Source organism: Pyxicephalus adspersus, chromosome 2 (assembly GCF_032062135.1).
Source record: "Pyxicephalus adspersus chromosome 2, UCB_Pads_2.0, whole genome shotgun sequence".
Lineage (NCBI taxonomy): Eukaryota > Metazoa > Chordata > Amphibia > Anura > Pyxicephalidae > Pyxicephalus > Pyxicephalus adspersus.
Genome location: NC_092859.1, coordinates 124,706,230 through 124,726,058, shown reverse-complemented (window position 1 = coordinate 124,726,058; position 19,829 = coordinate 124,706,230). Strand labels below are relative to the sequence as shown.

The window sequence follows — 19,829 nt, the reverse complement described above, 5'->3', positions numbered from 1 at the left end:
CCAGCAAACCTGGAATGGATTAGCTATTTGCTAGCAAATACTTTAAATCCTGGATCAGATCCATTCCAGATTTACTGATGAAAGTATATCCTCGCCAGCCTTGCAGAGCTTTAATAAATCAGGTCAAATATCTACACCTGCACAGTTTGACTCCATACAGTTCTATAAAGTCTACAGAGCCAGACTTGACAGCTACACTACTACTGAAGAGCAATAAGGGGACACAGTAAGACATAGCCGAATGGGAAACTTCTCATACTTAGCTTGATCAATGTGTTTATTATCCATAAATCACCATACTACCATACTACCAATATTTAGAAAAGCTTAAGCTTAGATTTTAAAATTGAACTTTTAAAGCTAATGTAATAGCAGTTTCATGCACAAGGGTGATGCAATACAATGTCTTAACACTTTTTAGTTCCATGCAACTTGTGTGGTTCTGAACATATTCGGGGTCTGTCAATGTGCATTTCTCGTTCTTTTCTTAGTGTAAATGAACTACGAGGGAAAGGTATGCTATTTATGTGTTAAATCCAAGTATGGAAAAAAAAAAATCACTAAACATACCAAATGCAACTACTTAAGCTTTCACATTCAGTATTGGCACACCAAGTGGAGCAAAGACTTTCCTATCTAAAAGAAGCTTAAAATGACTCAAATAAGACATCTGAACTCATTGCATCTTAATGCAATGAAATGGTGCCTCTATTGTACTACAGGGAGGCATGCCTGAGTCAAGGGCCACAATGCACACCATTCCCATGCTTTAGGTTTATTGTCTGTGTCACATGTTCTCGCTCCACTTTTAAGTATTTAAGCAGAAGGCCAATAAATGATTTAGAAGGGGGTTATGGACTTCAAAAGCAATCCCCAACTCAAGTGCAGTGTCAATGCTCATTCATTAAATGACCACAGCAAAGCAGAATGACCTTACATCATCCACAATTCCCATGAAAAACATTCCAGAGCACCACCCTTTACTCTGCTCTTGAAACCTATGCACATTGTGAAGTCAGGCACACAGCCCGTATCACTTTGGGGTGAATGTGAAGGGTATACTATGGGTTGTAATAAAACATTCTCTCTGACTTAATAGTGCAAGGGGGCTTAGGAAGAATTGCTCCAATGGTGTGGATTTCTCTGAGGTCACTGAGTTTTCTGTCATGCCCCATTTAATTCTATTCTGGAAAAAGCTGAGAGAACTTTTTTACAAGAGGCCTACAAGCGAATGGGCATTATTATAATAAATTGCATAACATTTAAGCCCCAAAGTCTTCCTAAAATTAGCCAAACTGTTGTACAATGTTGTACAAATTGTTGTATTGTGTTAAAAAGATATATATTACACACAAGAAGATAATTTAGTATAACTGTTGCAAAGGAAAATGCATGGCACCGTATCAACTGGATGCTTCCATTTTCTAAATTGTACCTTGTCAGCTTTATAAACATTGTTTTATGCATACCACTTTTTTTTTATTCCTAACCTCACCATGACATAATGATCAGAATCTTTGTACGTCTTCCATGGTGAAAAACAGATATGATAATATCTGAAATCAATTTAAGGGGAAGAAAAAGTACCAAAGGTAAAGTGTGAAAATAAATGAGCGTGCATTGCTTGCTAATATAGGTGGCTTAAAAAAATATATGTGGTTTTGTTTGTATAAATATATATCTACATCGTATATAAATTTTTAACGTTAATCCACACTTGGTCAAGGAAGAGTGAGCACATTTGCCTTGGGAGTACGGTATGTTATCTAGAGAAATAACCTACTTTATCAATACACAAAGTTACTTATACCACTAACATTAATGTTATGTTCACTTTACAAGAAAAAAAAATACTTTTTCTGGACCATTTTTCTTAAGGTGTCTTATGTTATTTATCAACCACCAAGGCCAACCATCTATTATCACCCCCTTGTAACTTACTTATAATTTGTATACATTTTATTACATATTAGACATTGCAATCTGCTAGCCTAATATGACACTAACAAAAGAAAGAGCCACATCAAAGCATAGTGTAGAGTGGATAAGCAACTATTTCTCTTTTCTATGCCAGAATACTTAGGAATTAAAAATAGGTAAATTGTGGTATAGCTTAGTTACGGTTTGCACGGTTAAGGCACAGAGACCTAAACAATGGAAAGTTATTTGAATACAGTACACAAACATCAATACACATACCATACAGGGATAGCAACACTGAGAAGCAGTGGTGGTAGGACAGCAGTCTGGAATCTTTCATTATACAAAAATATGTGTTAAGCACACATGTGCAATGCAGGGTAGTCTGGTACACTGCACCTCACACAGTGTGTGACATGCAAGATCAGTAGTCATTGGATAGAAAAGCAATGTCTGAAATTTTCACTACAACACACTCACAGTTTCATGTACTTCTGTCTGTTCTTGTGCATGACATAAATGGACAGCCAGGCGGGGACTATCACTGCATTGTTTCCTTTGCATTATGACAGAAGCTTATAGTAGTCAATGTTCAGTCAGTGGAAAAAACAAAAATCAATTCCATATCAATTATATGTTTATATGCACATTTTGACACTGAACTATCAAAGAGGTGAGGAGGTAAAAAAGCTCTGCAACGTATTGGGGTTTTTTGTTGCATCCACTGATAATAATGCTGGGGTTAATAACTGCCACTGACACCATTGCAGGGGGTTATTACTGCAGTCATAAAAACTAACCCTGGAGGTTATTATTGCTGCCATTGATACAAATGTTACTATTAATGCCACTGGCATCAATGATGGGGATTATCTTACCCCCAACTCTCTCAGTGTGTGTTGTGGTATGATGCTAAACAAACGCAGCAGAACAAATTCTCAGGCTTAAGGTATGTTACAACCTATTCCTCATGAGGACCACTGGACTAGAAGGATTAAAAAAATAGAGTAGGGACTGGTAAAGCAGTAAGCAACTGTGCCAATATGATGGAGCCTTATTATATACATTTTGAACTGTTTTGTTTGAATGAAAGGAAGCAAGTATTAAACTGTGTAATAGCACAATAAACAATGTATGGTATGACACATACTTGGCACTGAATGTGCTTATCAAAAGGAAAAGTGTCTTTTAATTTAATGCAATCAGATCCTTCCGGAAATAGGAGAGGGATGTCTATGCTGTATTAGAAATGATTAGCAGTCCTTCCAGCATGTGCCGATTTTCTGCAAGCTCTGATTATGTAGCCTTAGTCTATGAGTTACAGTTTAAGAAAATCTCATTAAATCCAGGTAACAAGAATAAACAATCTGTGGCACAATATAACAAAATATAGCTGGATTATGGTAATGAATGCTAGAGCAGTGTCCTTCTATACAGCTAAAGAACAATGTCCCTACAGTGCTGAATGTTTCTACAATTCGGGTTTGCACAGTGCTCATATTTAAAAAAATTGGTATTCCCATATTTTAGCTTCCTAAAATACGCCAGACATGGGAGAAATAGAGAGGGTGCCAATGCTGGCCTTATACTGAAAAGGCTAGATATTTAAATTGCACAACCAGGACAAGAACACTGTAAGGCCCAGTGGAAAGATGCATGGGTATGCTGCTAGACACATAGTAAACTGCTGCTATGCGCCTAGAAGTGCCTGCTGCACTGCAAGACATTGCGTTCGACCATGCTGCCCTTGTATTTCAAGAGGAGGAACACCAAACATGTAGCCAGAACATATGTCACTTCCAGGATCAGTGTTGCAACCCCACCACGACTGCCATGCAAACAACAAGCACATGCAAATGTCTGCACAAATTGGTTACTATGCAGCTGAATGGAATGGACTGGGATTTTTGTTAAACGGGTCTAAAAAGTGCCAGTAAATTGTCAAAATTCCTTTTTGTCATTTTACATTTCTGAAAATTCTGGTTTATCATTTTGTTAGCATGCAGTGAAGTGCATAAGAGAATGGATGGGGTAATTATATGGTCACAGAGGATAAGGAGGTCCATAAGGTCTATCACAAAAAGGACTGTTGGACTCTTACCTGATGAATGGGCAGCTAAAAAGTGGCAGATGGCAAAATATTACCCATCCACAGGACTTTACTGTCACAGTGAACTAATATCTTGTTTAGCCCTTCTAGATTTCATATGTTCTTATAAGGCACTGCATTATTGTTAGCACACTATAACAGAACTGCATCACAACTATTGAATTTTACAGTTTGAAATAACTCCTCTTCCATACTAAAAGATTCAGAACACATTAGATGAGGATAATAATAAAACAGCATTTGAATCTATTATCAGGGGATAAAGCAGCAAACTTTAATACCAAACAAGTGAATGCAAAACCACAAGTGTACATAAACTATTATACTCTAAGCTGAATCATGGTGGAAAGATAAAAAATTCATTTTCAGCTAATAAGCAAGCCCAACTTATAAAAGCACAGTAAGCATGGTTTTTATTATATTATTATTTATAGAAGAATTCAGAAATTACAAAAGCTTGAAGGTATTCCGTTGGGACAGAAATATAGGAGCTGCCATTGTCGATGTGTTCTTCAAGCCACGTGGAAGTTCCGGGATGGTATCCTTAGAGTCACTGATGCTGTAAAAAGTATGTAGTTATTAAACTTGTCAGGACACTTGATATACACATCAGGTGTTTAAGGTCATTGGTTTACCAAACGGTGAAGGAAGAAGGATACGGCTTTAGAGCATGGACCTTCAAGTCAATAATACAACCCCTATATTTTTATACTGACAGGTTCTAATAAATCAAATTAATGATTTTTTTTTTTTTTTTTGCCTAACCGATTCACCCAAGAACAGAAGACAAACTTCAGAACATGAGACATATACAGTCCTATTAAATAATACTTTCAGTTAGAATTATATGATGTTTTCTTAATTACTCTAAATACACCTGTACATAACATAATAAAATGTATACGTTTTATATTTTAATTTTAAAAAGTTACATATACATCAAAAAACTAAAAAAATACATAAATGTAACGGCTTTATTACATCAATAGTGTTTTGTATTGCCTTTCTTCTAGTCTTGTAGTCACACACAGGATTTTCTATAGTAAAGAGTGCCACCTTGTGGCTTTTCAGAGCAGGTGTCTTAGACTGCTAAGAAAAATGTGAAAATAAACTATAACGATATCATAATGTAAAGTGACAGACAAATCAATGCCTAAATGCCTTAGTAATAGCAAAGCTTTATAGTTCTAACTAGCACACATGCCACATATTATATATTGCATAGATTTCAAAGGCAAGTAGTTTGCAAGGAACAAAACTTATGGTCCAGGAGAAACAACTGGTTATCTTCTTTATTTATCAGACAAGGAAATTAAAAGGTCACGTTAATCATAACTGATTTCAGTTTTTTTTACATGTGCTATATATTTACCCATTTAATGGTTTCTGCATAGAATGTGGAAGACAAACCATAATCTGCAATGAACAAAACTTATTGTTTAAGAGAACAACCTAACAGGCCTTCCTCTTTGGTCATCTGATAAGTAAATAAAGGGTCAGGCTAATTAGAAATGATTTACGTTTACATATGCCAAAGAGTTATCCATCTAATGGGTTAACATACTGTATATCTATGGGGGATGTTATTGGAGAGCTCTGCACTTGAGTTTCTGGGTCTACACAGCTGCTGTGGCCATCATGAGGGCCCCACTCTCTCAGTTTTAATTAGGTTTATGAAGAAATGTGTTGGAATTTGCAAATGTTGATGGAAAAACGAAGATGAAAATGACAATTGTAGAAGGGAGATGTAGTTGTTGTGAAACATCTAGCCTATTATGCTCCCTTATACTTAATGTGTGTGGCAATTGGGTTGACCTTTTATTGCAAAGGCTTCATATTTCACCTCTAAAAGATTTTACCAGAATACATCATGAAGATCCTTGATTGTGCTAGAATACAAGTAGTCACCGGTTAAGGATGGATGACTCCTAGATATGATATGCTCCCCTGCTCGCTCCTGTGCAGGACGGAGGCTTGGAGGGGGTGGTTTGCACCACTTGCAGAAGAAATCTTTTGCTAAACACAGCTGAGACTGAGCTCTTCTGCAAGCTCGTGTAACTCTTTAATGACCAAGACAAACTCTGCAGTTGTTTCTTTTTGCATATCAAAGCACAGCTTGCTCCAGAAGTTAAAGAATGTCTAGGCTCCATAAAGATTTTTTTTTTTGCTTTGTTTGTGATTAGCTCACAGAGAGGATTTCATACAGTAACTGACACCACACTGCCTAACGTATTGAGGCAAACCTCTGTCCTGATTGCATTTATTAAAATAATGTACCTGTTCTGACATACATACAAATTCAACTTAAGAACAAACCTACAGTGCCTTATTTCAAATGTAACCCGGTAAAACGTGAAAATGTTGAATTGGCTCCTTCAGAAAGTAGTTTCAGCAACTAATGTAGAAAAGCTGGGTGTTTTTCTTGAGGCACAGAATATAACTGGGTATTAAGTCTTTAAAGTAAAAAAAAAAAAACAGTGACTGTTGATCCAGGGAACATCTGATTGCTTCAACAGGGAAAAAAATTCCTTCCTGATTCCATAAGGCAAATTGTACCAGGTTTTTTTTTTGCCTTCCTCTGGACCAACTATGTCTTATAGGGTTTTATATATGGGATATGTTTATTTCCCTAGTGGTGGAACTTTATGGACTTATGTCTTTTCAACCTAACCTACTATGTAATTATGTGACTACCTGTATAGACATAGACCTATGGATACATAAAAACTTCTATGTGCTCTGGCCAATTCATTAGGTGAACACTAATTGGGATTGTCAAATACTAATAAATAATACAAAAATAATAAACACTTGAAAGTTATGTAGTGCAAGATATTAAAAAATACATGGTACCCAAAATAGGCATGCGTACTGTGTATGGGAGGCAAATCAAAGTTGGAAAAGTAAACTTGCTTATTTGTCAGAATCAAGCAACAATGAACAAGGAAAAAATATTTGTAGCAAAAAAAAAAAAAAAAAACACACACAAAAAAATACATAGTTTGCATAATAAATATGATGTTATTATATCCTATACACAGTTGCTGACAGAGTTGGTATTATCTGATGAGTGATTGATGTTTCTCACCATAAAAAAAGATCAACACAAGTCTCCTCGGTGTTAGTCATCTTTCTAGAATCATGGCAAATAGAAGAGATAGTGACCAACTGCATCAGGTCATCAATATTTATTCCACTTCCTTTAGAGTAATTTGATCTTCTAATTAGATCTCAGGGAAACATGGTTGGCTCAGAGGGTAGCACTCTTGCTTTTGGAGCGCTGGGTCCCAGGTTCTAATCTTAGCCAGTTCATTATCGGTATGGAGTTTGTATGTTTTCCCTTGGTTTGCATGGGTTTCCTGCAGGCATTTTGTTTTCATTCTACACCTCAAAAGCAAGCAGTTAGGTTAAAGGGCTTACCATTAAAATCTGGCCTTAGACTGTGTTATTGGCATATGACAATAGTAGGGAATTTAGATTGTGAGCCTCTCTGAGGGACAGTTAGTAACATGACTATGGACTATGTAAAGAGAAGCAAATAAATGTAGGTATCAATAATAAGCCCCTGACCTGTTAGTAGTAGCAAACACTGCACAAAGTAAGTCTTTAAATTAAACGCCTGTTCATCTGTTCTAGGGAGACACATCAGCTTTTGTTGTAGAATGGATGGAAAGAGACCTGGCACAGGATTTTTGTGATTAAGCTATTGGGTAGCACTGCATTAAGTGGATATTATTACATACTAGTAATATAGTATTATAGTAATATAGTAACACTCTTGTATCAGAGCACAGCTGTAGAATTGGCAACAATGATAAATCTGATACACTAAACCATACTGAAATTGTGCACATGGTCTACAACCCCCACTTGAACAATTCATTACTGCATATAGTTTATATTAGTCAGGAAAAGAGCATAAATTTCTGAAAAGTAATAAATTATGCAGATTATAATTCTGATGTGACTGGATAGCTACAAAATCATATTCATTACCAAATTACTCCAAAAAATGTCTCCAACATCTTGCTGGACCACTGATGTATCATTTCGATAAGTCGATCACATTGCTTCATTTATTACCATCCAGAATTGCATGTTTTGCCAAGGTCTTCTCCCGTACACCCCAAAGATTCCCAATGTAGTTAGGGTCTGCACACTGTGGTGGCCAATGCATGTGTGAAAATGATTTCCCATACATGCAGGGTCAATATGGTGTTGCATTCCTTTATCACGTATAGAATAATGTTTGCATAGGTTATTACTTTATGTTACAGATTCTGATAAGCTAGACTATGTGACACAGTAATAATTAACAATAAAGATTTGCAGTAATTAAATAACTATTTCATGCAAATAAAACAAGCACTATTTGTAGAAAGGACTGCTTTAAATAGAAAATAAAGCTAGGATACTGAATTAATTTAAAATAATGCCATCATCTAAGGGATTTGACCTATAATGTGGTTTTAAGAAGTCCTAAATAAACCCACTGGGAATGTTTTCTCATTCAACTAATTTTTCATAGCATTTGCGATTCTTTGAAAGTGATGGATAATGTATCATGAGTGTTGAGAATTAATCCATTTTTTTCTGTTCTGAGGCTAAATAAATTGATTTAGATTTTATTACAGAATAAAGCCATTACGTGCATTTGACAGCAAGATCTAGAGACTGAAGAATGTGGGTTGATGCAGGACTGTTAAGAAATGACTGCTAAATGCCGCAGGATTATATAGGCAGACTAAGAAATCATAAAGGAATATACAATGTGAACTAACTGGCTGTTTATCTTGCTTATGCTGATATTCTATCACTAGCACAATTCAGTATATTCCTTGTGCAGTGTCTCCAGACTTCATAGGCACATTTTTTTTCTGCTCTAATTGCACACTTACTTTACAACTCAAGATAGTTGAAAATTGTAATAGAACATTCCATATGCTGCTGATCTCATCACCTCTTTAAACCCTCTGCTTGCTGTAGGTATATACAAATACTATGCAGTGTACCATATACTTAATAAACATAGGTGCTGGTGACTCTGAAAGTGACCTTTTAAGCAGAACAGCTGAGGCTGTAATCACTTCTCATTTCTGTGACATTAAAAAAAGATACATAAAAATACCATGTCTGTGGGCTTATAATAATTTAAAAATCAATAAAGCTTTTTTTTATAAATGTAAAAGCCAATCCCCAGGCAAAAATGACCATTCTGCATTTTTTTTTTCATTATTCTGACCTTAAAGCAAAATATATTTGCCTAAATCTTCCATCCCTTGCCAATAGAATTTCTTCAGGAGGGACTGCTTATATATGCCTGTATATATATTTCTGGATCCTAAGAGGACCCCCTGCTAGCTAGCCATGGACATCCAACAAAGGACCTCCTTCTGCTATACACAGAAGAAAAGAACAAACTCAGGACTTCAGCTTTAGGTGTGTAAAAGGGCATTTAGATGCCACAAATGCCCCCTGAGATTGACTTGACTTCAGCCTACTGTAAGCCCTTATGGGACCACCTACACAGGAAGAAAGAAAAACAGTGGGGAAAATTGCATGATTAAAGATGAATAATGAAGCAAAAGTTATTAGGATATGTTCATAAATTTTGTTTTTACCTAAGTTTTGCTTTAAAGTTTAACAAAATTTCCACTGTTTTTCCCCTTCTCCTTTCTCACTTTTCTTTCATTGCTCCTCTGTTTGCTTCCTTTGCTCTTTTTCCTGCATTTCTCCCTTTTTTATTATAAATACCACATTAATTAATGTAAAGAAATTGAAACCGTTCAGTAGCACTGTTCCGGAATTATTGACCTGAGAGATAGCAGTTTGTTCTCTCTTATGCATAATTTGATTGTCTCTGGCTACAATTGGTTCTTATAATGTGCATTACATTGTTTGGCATAACGTGGCGCTTTTCTTTTTGAATATTTTTTCTTTATTTTGCTGTTTGTCTCGCATTCAATTTTCATTGTTATTTCCCTTTCTTTCAAATGGCGAATGTGGTTTAGAAAAAAAAACAAAAAACAAAATTATATATTGGAATTTCTGAACAAATTTGTATCCATCAGCTTCATGAGTGACAGCGTAGTATTTTTAGGACAGAAAAAGCAAGAAACAAATAACTACTATACGTAGCTTTGAAACATAAAACTCAAAGAGCAGTGGTTACCACTTTCTTCTTCCACTAAAGAAAAGAAACCTTAAAAAATAAAACCGTGTGAGAAAATAACAGGTAAGAGAAACACAAAGCTGAGCAATTGAAACAGAAAAATAGATACTGCAAAGAACATTATGTTCTTCAGTAAAATATATTATTTGTACTGTACCAACAAAACATCTACTTATACCAAAAAAATGGAAGTATGTATTCTTTGAATACTCCGGCAATAAATTGTTTCTTTAGCAAGATTGTCATGAAGCTTTTTAAAGTTCCAATTTGTCCATCCAACCAGAGAACAATTATGAATGTGACATAGTGGCTCTGATTTATTAAACTCCCCAAAGTTGAAGAGGATACACTTTCATCAGTGAAGCTGGGTAATCCAGCAATCCTGCAATTAATTTCCTAAAAGTCATTAGCAAATGTTTTTAGTTCTGCATCAGATCCATTCTAGTTTCAATGATGAAAGTGTATCTTCTCCGGCCTTAGAGAGCTTTAATAGAGTGTGTGAGTGTGTGTGTTTTTCTTGGTTTCTACTATGTGATATCTATACATCATGGTCCAGTATGTGGCTAACACACTGCAGCTTACCAGTCTTCACATGTGGTGGCTGTATTAATTTCCTTTTCCTCCCCCTTTTTTTTTTTTAGTTGATGATCCTCCAATAACACACATCCTTCTCCCAGGGAGGCAAAGATCAATGAATCTTCTGTATCAAAACAACAGAAACAAAACAGAACTACAAAACCCCCTCCTATTATCTGTAGCATAGAGGGTGTGGTTCTGTCCATTTGCTGGAACAACTGTAGTGCTAACAGTTTATCAAATTTTACAAGCAACACTGCATTGTATCTATGGAGAAGCAGCATTTTAACCAACCATTTGACCACAAACACATTTCCCTTCTATAATCTTCATTTCATATAGAAGTGTTGCTTAGTGGATAGCTGAGATAGCCAGCTGTTTTACAATTCAATGCGCACAATGTTAGAAGGGGAGAATTTCTGTGTATTTGATTGAGGGACTGAGGAGACATTATTTCCCGATGTAAGTGCCCACAACTACCGGTAGCAAGTGTCATCATATTTTAAACATTCTCTCCTTGGACCTGTCTATCCAGAGGGAAATACTCCAAGATATATAGTCCATTATATTTTTCGAATCCCAGCCAGGACATTATCTGAAAGGAGTATGTATGTATGTATGTTCTTCTTGTGTTTGCGTGGCTTTGCATTTAATGAGATTTGACTATGGTAAAAGCTGCGTAATATGTTGGCAGTATATAAATACAAAGCAATAATAATCACAAATAGTTTGCTGACAGATCCCTTGAACCAAGATCCTTAGTTTCCTTCAGACGAATGGCTGGTTTAATGATTTATTGTGTTATTACTTGATAGACCACTGAGTAGACAGGTCACACTACAGTTATTGACCTACATCAGTCAAGTAATGTCTGTCCACTGCTACATCCTAAAAATGTTTTTAAAACTATTCAAAATTCAATGCAATTGCAGATGACCTTCAGTTAATTTGTCATTCCAAAATATTTAAATAGAAGGAGAAGAAGAAGAATTAGTCAAACTGATCAAAACGAGAACTAAATGTGTATTAGGAAAAAAAGAATGGAGTGTGGGGAAACAATAGTAATAAAAAAAACCCATTGAAAAAACCCCATTGATCACAGGGTGAATCAAATAAATAGGCGTTAACTCATCTCTGGCTTCCATGGACAATGCATGGATTTTACAGTTATTTAATATAGGAATTCTTTTTCTGAATACAGGTTCAAATGTTAAAAGTTTGGGAGTGTTATATTAAACCAAGAACAGCATGAAAAAACCACAGGAGAACTGATGTCAGAACCACAAGACAAATAACCTCTTTTACAAGGGAGTGGTTAATAAAGAAGATTGAAATACTTTAATAACACAAGCTTGTCTGTAGGAATATTTTTCAGAATTAAGTATGTGTTTATCTTGAAAAGTATATCTCAGATAGTAGATGGCCAATCAAAACAATGTCTGCTCTTCTTCCAACTGTGGTTTGGATTTTTAAAGCTGCTCTTTTGATTGGATGAAACCTTATATAGTTCTGGTCAGGGTGTACATGTAAATTACTGAAAGGACAGGAAGTCCGCCAAAAGTCTTCATTGCTAGATGATGATTACTTGGTTAGTTTGAGTGTGGGGTAGTAATCAGACATGTGCCCTACATCATAGCTTAAAAACAAATACTGTATAGTAAAATCATGCCACATGACCACAATTTAAAAGCAAATCCCATACCAAATCTGAAAACTTGATTTAGCACACCATGCACAGTATAGGATAATAAAAAAACATTCTTGTCTCTGAAGACTGGGTTCTGTATATATAAAACTGAACCATGCAATTTTCTGTAATTTGCAATAGCAATTTAGATGAAAAACATAACTGTAAAAAAAGGTAATAATGAAAATCATTCATTGCCTACTGCATAAATGGACCTAACACTTTGTAGAAAAAAAAAAAAAGATAAAACCAGAGGGTAACTTGATCTGGAGTGCACATCCGTGTCCCATCCCCAGCCCCCTTTTCCTAATCACTAGCTAAACAAAATACTAAGCACATCGTTTAAATTATTAAAAAAATCAGTCTCATTATTTAAATGTTTATATTACTTATTTAAAATTAACAAAAAAAATCTGGTTTGTTCACAGCAGCTACAAGTGAATAAAAGAATTTGCAAGAAGACCCTTGGGATTCAGAAAAGCCAATTCTAACTAACGAACATTTATCTACTTACTGTATTTGCCAACAATCTTTTAATATAAAATCCACCAAGCACTCATCTCGCTGCTTAGAAGCCTCTTTATTGTCTTTTAAGAAGTGCTTAGAACCTAGGAACTGGTCCAATTCTAGGGTCTATCACTGCAGAATATTTATCAATTTGAGGATTTTAGGCTGCACATAAAAAGTTATGCAGAAAAACATGGTGTTATTACTCTGCCCACAGATCATCAGTACGGCAGCTTCCTCTGCCTCCCTTTAGCAGTGCAGAGATGTGCACAGCTTGAGGAGGACTTCAGAGTATGTGCAGCAGCCAATGAGCAGACCAATTTCTGTTTTTAACTGTCCTGCTACTGGCTGCTAGCCTGGATCCTCAGCCTTGTTACCCGAGATTTGCTTAGTTACACTCTATATATTGTGCCTTTTTGAATTCCTGACCTGTGCCTGCCTAGACCTTGCCTCTCTCGGTCATCCTACTCAGCACCTGATCTTGGCTGTCCCTACATAGAACCCCCTCTGTTCCACTCAACCCTAGTGGGGACAGCCTGAGGGATGTGACCTGGTGTTCTCCCCCACAGAAAAGTAGTCAAGCGACCACTGTTCTGGTGAAGACCAGGAGACACTTTAACTTGCACCCCAGGTAATGCTGTGACACCTGCCGGGGGTGCAGCCCTAACACATGGTGGCTAGCACTTTTTTTTTTTTATAGCTCCAGGGTCCCAAGTTTGATTGTTAGCCAGACACTTAGATGTTCTCCTTGTGTTTGTATGTGCTTCCTCTGGGCAAATAGTTTCCTCCCACATCCCAAAAACAGGTGATAGGTTAATTGGCTTCCCCCCAAAATTGGCCTTAAACTGTGTGTAATGAGAAGACATTCCATACTCATATCCAATGATGGACTAATAACCAGTGGTAGAGAAACAGGAGCCATATTCTAGATGCAGGGAGAGGAAACTGGCTGATTGGCTTTATTAGATATTTTTCAAGAAATATCTTCATTAAGTTTAATAAAGAAGAATAAATGGGTTGTTTACCCTTTTATTTTAAAGTGAAATTTCTGAATTTGGGTACACATTAATGCTGTCCTGGTGACATACAAAACGAAGCTGTCATATTATGAGAGGACAGACTGCAAATTAAACTTTTCTTCTGATTTCGAAAGAATTTAAAGAATTTAAAGCCAAAAGTTAATCAGAATTTCTAACTGCTGTCACATTAATCTTTTAGGACAAATATCAGTTGTAAAAACACTTACTATATTATACATATTGATATGTATACCTGAACATGAAAGATTCAAATGAATATGTCAAATGCTGAAAAGAAAAGGAATTACAGGGTTGTTAGCATAATAGAAATACAATAGCATGTTAGAACGGGTTTGTATTATTTCAAATTAGTTTTTGTACAAGGCTGCTTGAATGGGAACATTTTAGAATTTGTACTGTGTATGATGGATGACATTTATTTCAATTTATGCACAAATTTAGGTTACACAGTAATCTCATGGTTATATGCAGCTTGTATTCACCTGTTTGACATTACAAAATTGATATTACAAAATGTTTACGGACAGCACACATCATATAGTTCCACTTTTAATTTGACAGTACATAAAAGATGCAAAAACATATGAGTGTAAAATAAGAAGCAGCTACAGTTTTAAATTTTTTGCCACCTAACGTAATCCGAAGTTTGGGTAAATGCACAATGATCACCAGGGGTCAGCAAAGACTGCAACTAAAAAACCTGTAGTGCAAATTAGCTACGGTAGATTAGATAGACGCTGCATAATCTACTACAGAGAAAGTATTCACATCATCATATGAGAGATGAATCACAAATTTAGAACATCAACCTCATGAACACAGACATCCCTTTATAAATCTTTTTGTTCCTACTTTTCCTGGTGTGCGCAACTATGACTTCCAGCATATCTTCATATGGGGGAAGTGTCAATGAATAGTACAATAAAATGCAAGTTCTGGCGTGTCTGTTCTGCTTACTGACATTGTGAGTTACCCTCATTTTGTAATGAGTGGATTACAACCTATGTCAAGCACAAGTAAAGTACAGCAGCTGTCAGAAAAGAAGCAATGTATAACATGAGTATTAAACAGTAGCATAAATAGCAAATCATACAAACATAATCACATTTATGCCAAGTTCACATGAGCAGTTTTTGAAAATTATTTATCATTGAGGGAGAATTTGCACGTGGAATTGTCGCTGTGTGTTTTTCAGACACGCCATTCAGACAGAATGCTACGCATGATGCCTTCATAATGTAGTAGTAGGCACTTGGAAGCTGTAAATGCCTTCTTTTTTTTTTTTAAATATAGCTTTAGACTAATCTAAACGTATGCTTAAACAGGGCACAAAAGTATAGACTGGAAAAATCCGGCAACTTATGTATCGCCATAAAATTAGGCAACAGAATGAGGAAATTAAATACCTAAATACTGGGTAGTTCCAGGTAGTTTGGCAGGTAAAATAAACAAAAATAAACATTGCCAAACAGAGTTCAATCTAAAATGCAAAAAAATAATATACAAAAAAAACCCAAAAAAAAACGGTTTTTGTATAGAGAAACATATAACATATAGATATTACCAGCAGCTTTAATGACAATACCATGTTCAGGGCCCTTTGCAAATGTTTAAAGGTATGTAGTTTGGACTTTATTGAAAAAAAAATTTAGAAGGTTTGCTTGACTGAAACCCCTACTTGTTAAACTGAATATCACCCTAGGCTGAGATTTGCCACTCATCCCTAAAGAAACACCTGAACCTTTTTCTGATGCAGCAAATCACAATGCATGGTAGAGCAATATTGATGTTTGATTTACTGAACTGAATGAAATTTATATGGCAGAAAAACACACTACCTTGCTCTACCACAATGCATAGTGCAAAAATGATATTAATAGGGTTGTTTTAAAATAGGAAATGGATGCCTCCCTGGGAGCGCCCCTTTCCTTTCTATTGCTTGGCACATGGTGAACTCTGGGTTGCCCTGTGTTCTTTTTTAACCTTTTACACTCCTTGCAGTTGAAGTTATCTTTGATGGTCAACCTCTTCTGGAGAGGGTAACAACAGTCTTGAATTTCCTCTATTTTTACACAATCTGTCTGTTTGTTGATTGGCAGAGTGGTCTTGTAACACTTTCCAGCTTTATGGGCAACAAAAACTCTTTTGGGGTCCTCAGACACCTCCTTTGTTTGAGCCATGACACATTGATTGAAAACACCAGACTCTGATTTCACTTTTTAAATATATGATAATCCTAAAGATTCACTTACACACACAGGTTTTGTTATTGACACACACAGATATGTTATTGGATCATAAATACAAGACCTACTATAATAACGTTTGATTCATTTGTTTAGCCAGGTTTTCTTTAACTACTTTTAGGACTTGAAAATCAGATTATGTTTTAGGACAAATTCATATAAAAATATAGAAAATGATAAAAGGTTCACAAATTGTAATGCACATCCATACACACACCCAGAACAAATTATGTAAATGTAGCTAAAAGCTACAAAAAATTTCCCTAGCCACGACCAAAAATAATATTTCAGAACCTATTAACATAATACACACATTTCAAAATACTGGGGTGGAGGTTACTTTTGTTTTTGGTGTCTAAATGCAGCATAAACATGGCCAAAGCTTGTAGATCTTATCCTGTGATCCTCTGAGATCAATATCTTTATGCCCTATCCCATGTCCCATAACATATACATTCCCCTTACTGTATTTACATTATTTACATAGGTATTCCAGAGGCTATCACATGGTTATTTTTATTGTCCATTTTCTTAGCGCCTGTCACAGACTTCTAAATACCAACTGTGTTGACAGGCAGCCACCATTCTCACTAATTAATTATGGCAGATTGTGGATATACCAAGTAGACGGCATAAAACATTTACTTTATGAGGAGAGTGAAATGGAAAGCCAAGCATATGCTAGTGATTTTGTTACTGGTATTTGCTGAAATATTTACAACTGCAATGTCTTTATGGAAACAGCTCAGGCTGATTCTAATCACCAGTGAGGAAGATGAAAGACCTCCTAAGATAGTATAATGTTTCAGAGTAAGCAGGAACTTTAAGAACACATAAAGCCTAAAATACCCATCAAAAACCTATTGACATTCACAAATATGTCAAGAGTACTGCAAACACATGAATAGAAAATGACATTTTCAGCAATACACAGTTGGCTTATTCCTTGAGGTTAAACCTCCTCAGCCTGTGAATGGCTAGTGAAGGAGCTGCAACATACTGAAGAATTTGACCCTGTGTTTTCTTATCAGCAAGCTTCAAATGTATTGTAAAATTTGGTAAAGACTGACTGGCTAGCAAAATCCTACTGTGCATTGCAAAGCATATGTACTTAAACATAAGTTATTTCAATTAAGAACTTGTACCAGATAGTACATGCCAGATAAAAATTTAAATTACAGAACATCTAGTATATTGAGCTTTTTGTGATCTCCACCACCTTAAATATCTAGGGAAGCTAAAATGTCCTGGCTTATTTCATGGCAATGCAACAAACTTCAATATGAATCATAGGCGTAAATTAGTTATGAGAAAGTCACTATCAGTAGTTAAATAAAAGAAACTTTGCCACCTTCGAACCATCTTGAAGTCTTGCTCAAGTAAACTGCATTGCATAGCGTAGCTCTGCTCCCAGACAGATAGGCAAGTAAAGATGACCAAATTAGGTTGTGTTCATCTGACTCTCCTTAAACACCCATGCAAAAAAACAAAGCAAAAGCACAGAAAAAAAAACAGTTATAGAGATCACGGGATCTCCAACTATAAAATTATTAGTGTGCCCAGACCATGCTAATGTACAGGATTTTCCATTTCCTTGCACAAATCAAAATAAAAAGTAATTCAGTATGTCCCATGCACAGTAGATCATAAGATTTCTAACTGAAATAAATGTTGCATCAATACCATGTTGAAGTACAATATTTTCTCTAATTTGTGCAAATCAGGACTGGAAACAAAGCAGTAAGGCCCATGCACACAAGATCTCTATAAAATAAATGCTGCAGAAGAAATATTACAATAGAAGCTGCTGCCAGGAACAACACCCATCTGACTTTCCACTTGTCACCATCATGATCACCAAAAGGAGCTGCCGGCAAAATGCATTTTACAAGGGTTTTACTGATCTGTCACCACCTCTGGCATCAATTAACATGTGTGCACATGGAAGTAAATCTGCATTCTCTAACAAGACCACCCTTAGGTGGAATAAGAAATGATTTGTTAGACATGTGAATATTCAGAATATAACAGATGGAAGAAGCCAATTGCTGATATTTATATCCACAGGTAAAAAATAAAGGATCATAATAAACTTCACAATAAATACATCACACTCTTGTGTGCCTATCTACTATCCATGCACTTTGTAAATCCAAAAACCAATAGACAAAAAGTATCACATGGATATTATTAGAAGATAATAGCAATCAATTAATGTGCAATAAAAATAACAAATATTAAGCATTTCAGAGGAAAATGTAAAGAATGTCATCGGAAAACTTTAAACCTTAAAAATTATTATGCTTTGTTAGGTAGCAGTAGAGAATGATTTGCCTACCTTGCACTGACCAGCAACACAAACAGCAGTCCCATTTAGGTCACATGGTGTTCCATCAATTACTTTTTCAGCTTGCCTGACATAGAACCGAAAGCCCATTGCCCTGCAGGTCAGCTCACACTTAAGTTCCCCTTTCCCTGAAAAACAAAAAAATAACATTTTTGACACATTACTGTTGAATTTGTTGAGCACACAGTCTTACTTCACATTTTGAATGCTGCCATAGTCATGGTCTATGATTTTTGTGGTCACATGATCACTTCTGTTGGACCAATAATTACCTCTTTATAAAGAAGTACAGAGAAAAGCTTTTTATGTCACCATATGGCCTACACAGGACACCAAGAGCATTTGTCAACGAGGTTCCATTGCAGTCTAATATGGCAATAGCTCCCCTTGTACTGCACATAAGTTGACTCCAATATATATCGGTATAAGAAAAAGTAGAAAAATGTCTCCCTGTTATCAGAGGCCTGATATGCTCAGATATAGCACCAATAAATCTGAGTGTATGACGTCCTTTAATAGTACTACAGTTGAAATTTCAATACAATCAAGCTTAGAATCTATGAAAAAGGGTTTTGTGGAGACCAGTTGTGACTTCTTCCTTATTTATGATTTTAAAAAAAACTGATAAAATGCCTGGCATGAGAGGCTAATAGCGGGTAGCTATGCTAACCTTTATTTTTTTTAGGATGCTAGTTGCCTGGCTATATTGCTGACAATTTTCGTCATTACATTTTCTTACCTACCAAGGAACCAGTATGCAGGCCCTCTTCTTCTACGATGATAGTTTCACTATATATAAATATATATAACTATATATAAACATAAAAAAACACACAAAAACATATATATATATATATATATATATATATATATATACACACATATACATATATAACCTGACGGCTTTCTGCAATGAGAAGAAATTAGATCTCTGAATGGTCCGGAAATGGCGAGCAGAGTATGACCCTCAGTCAACAGGTGGATGAGGAAAATGCTAAGAAACGTAAGTGTGGATAAGGTCGGCAACCATTATTTCCTGAGCTGGAAAGAATTATCTTTGAATGGATTGCTGACAGGTGAGCACAGGCTATGGGTGTGTGCAGGGCTGATATTCAAGCATTTGGCCTTACAATGGCACCACAGTTAGAAATATTCACAGAAGAATTCAAAGCATCACAACACTGGCTGGATGGCTTCCTTCGGCTTTATGAACGGTCTCTAAAC

General features: G+C 35.8%; 1 protein-coding gene across 1 annotated transcript in view; it reads right to left on the bottom strand.

The window, feature by feature from the left end:
* The window catches only part of THSD4 (thrombospondin type 1 domain containing 4), a gene marked incomplete in the record, with an annotated part of 385,569 nt that overhangs the window by 197,839 nt on the left and 167,901 nt on the right, over nucleotides 1-19,829 (bottom strand). The window contains 1 exon segment of the mRNA XM_072402303.1: nucleotides 18,597-18,733. Coding sequence (XP_072258404.1) covers nucleotides 18,597-18,733 — 137 coding nt within the window.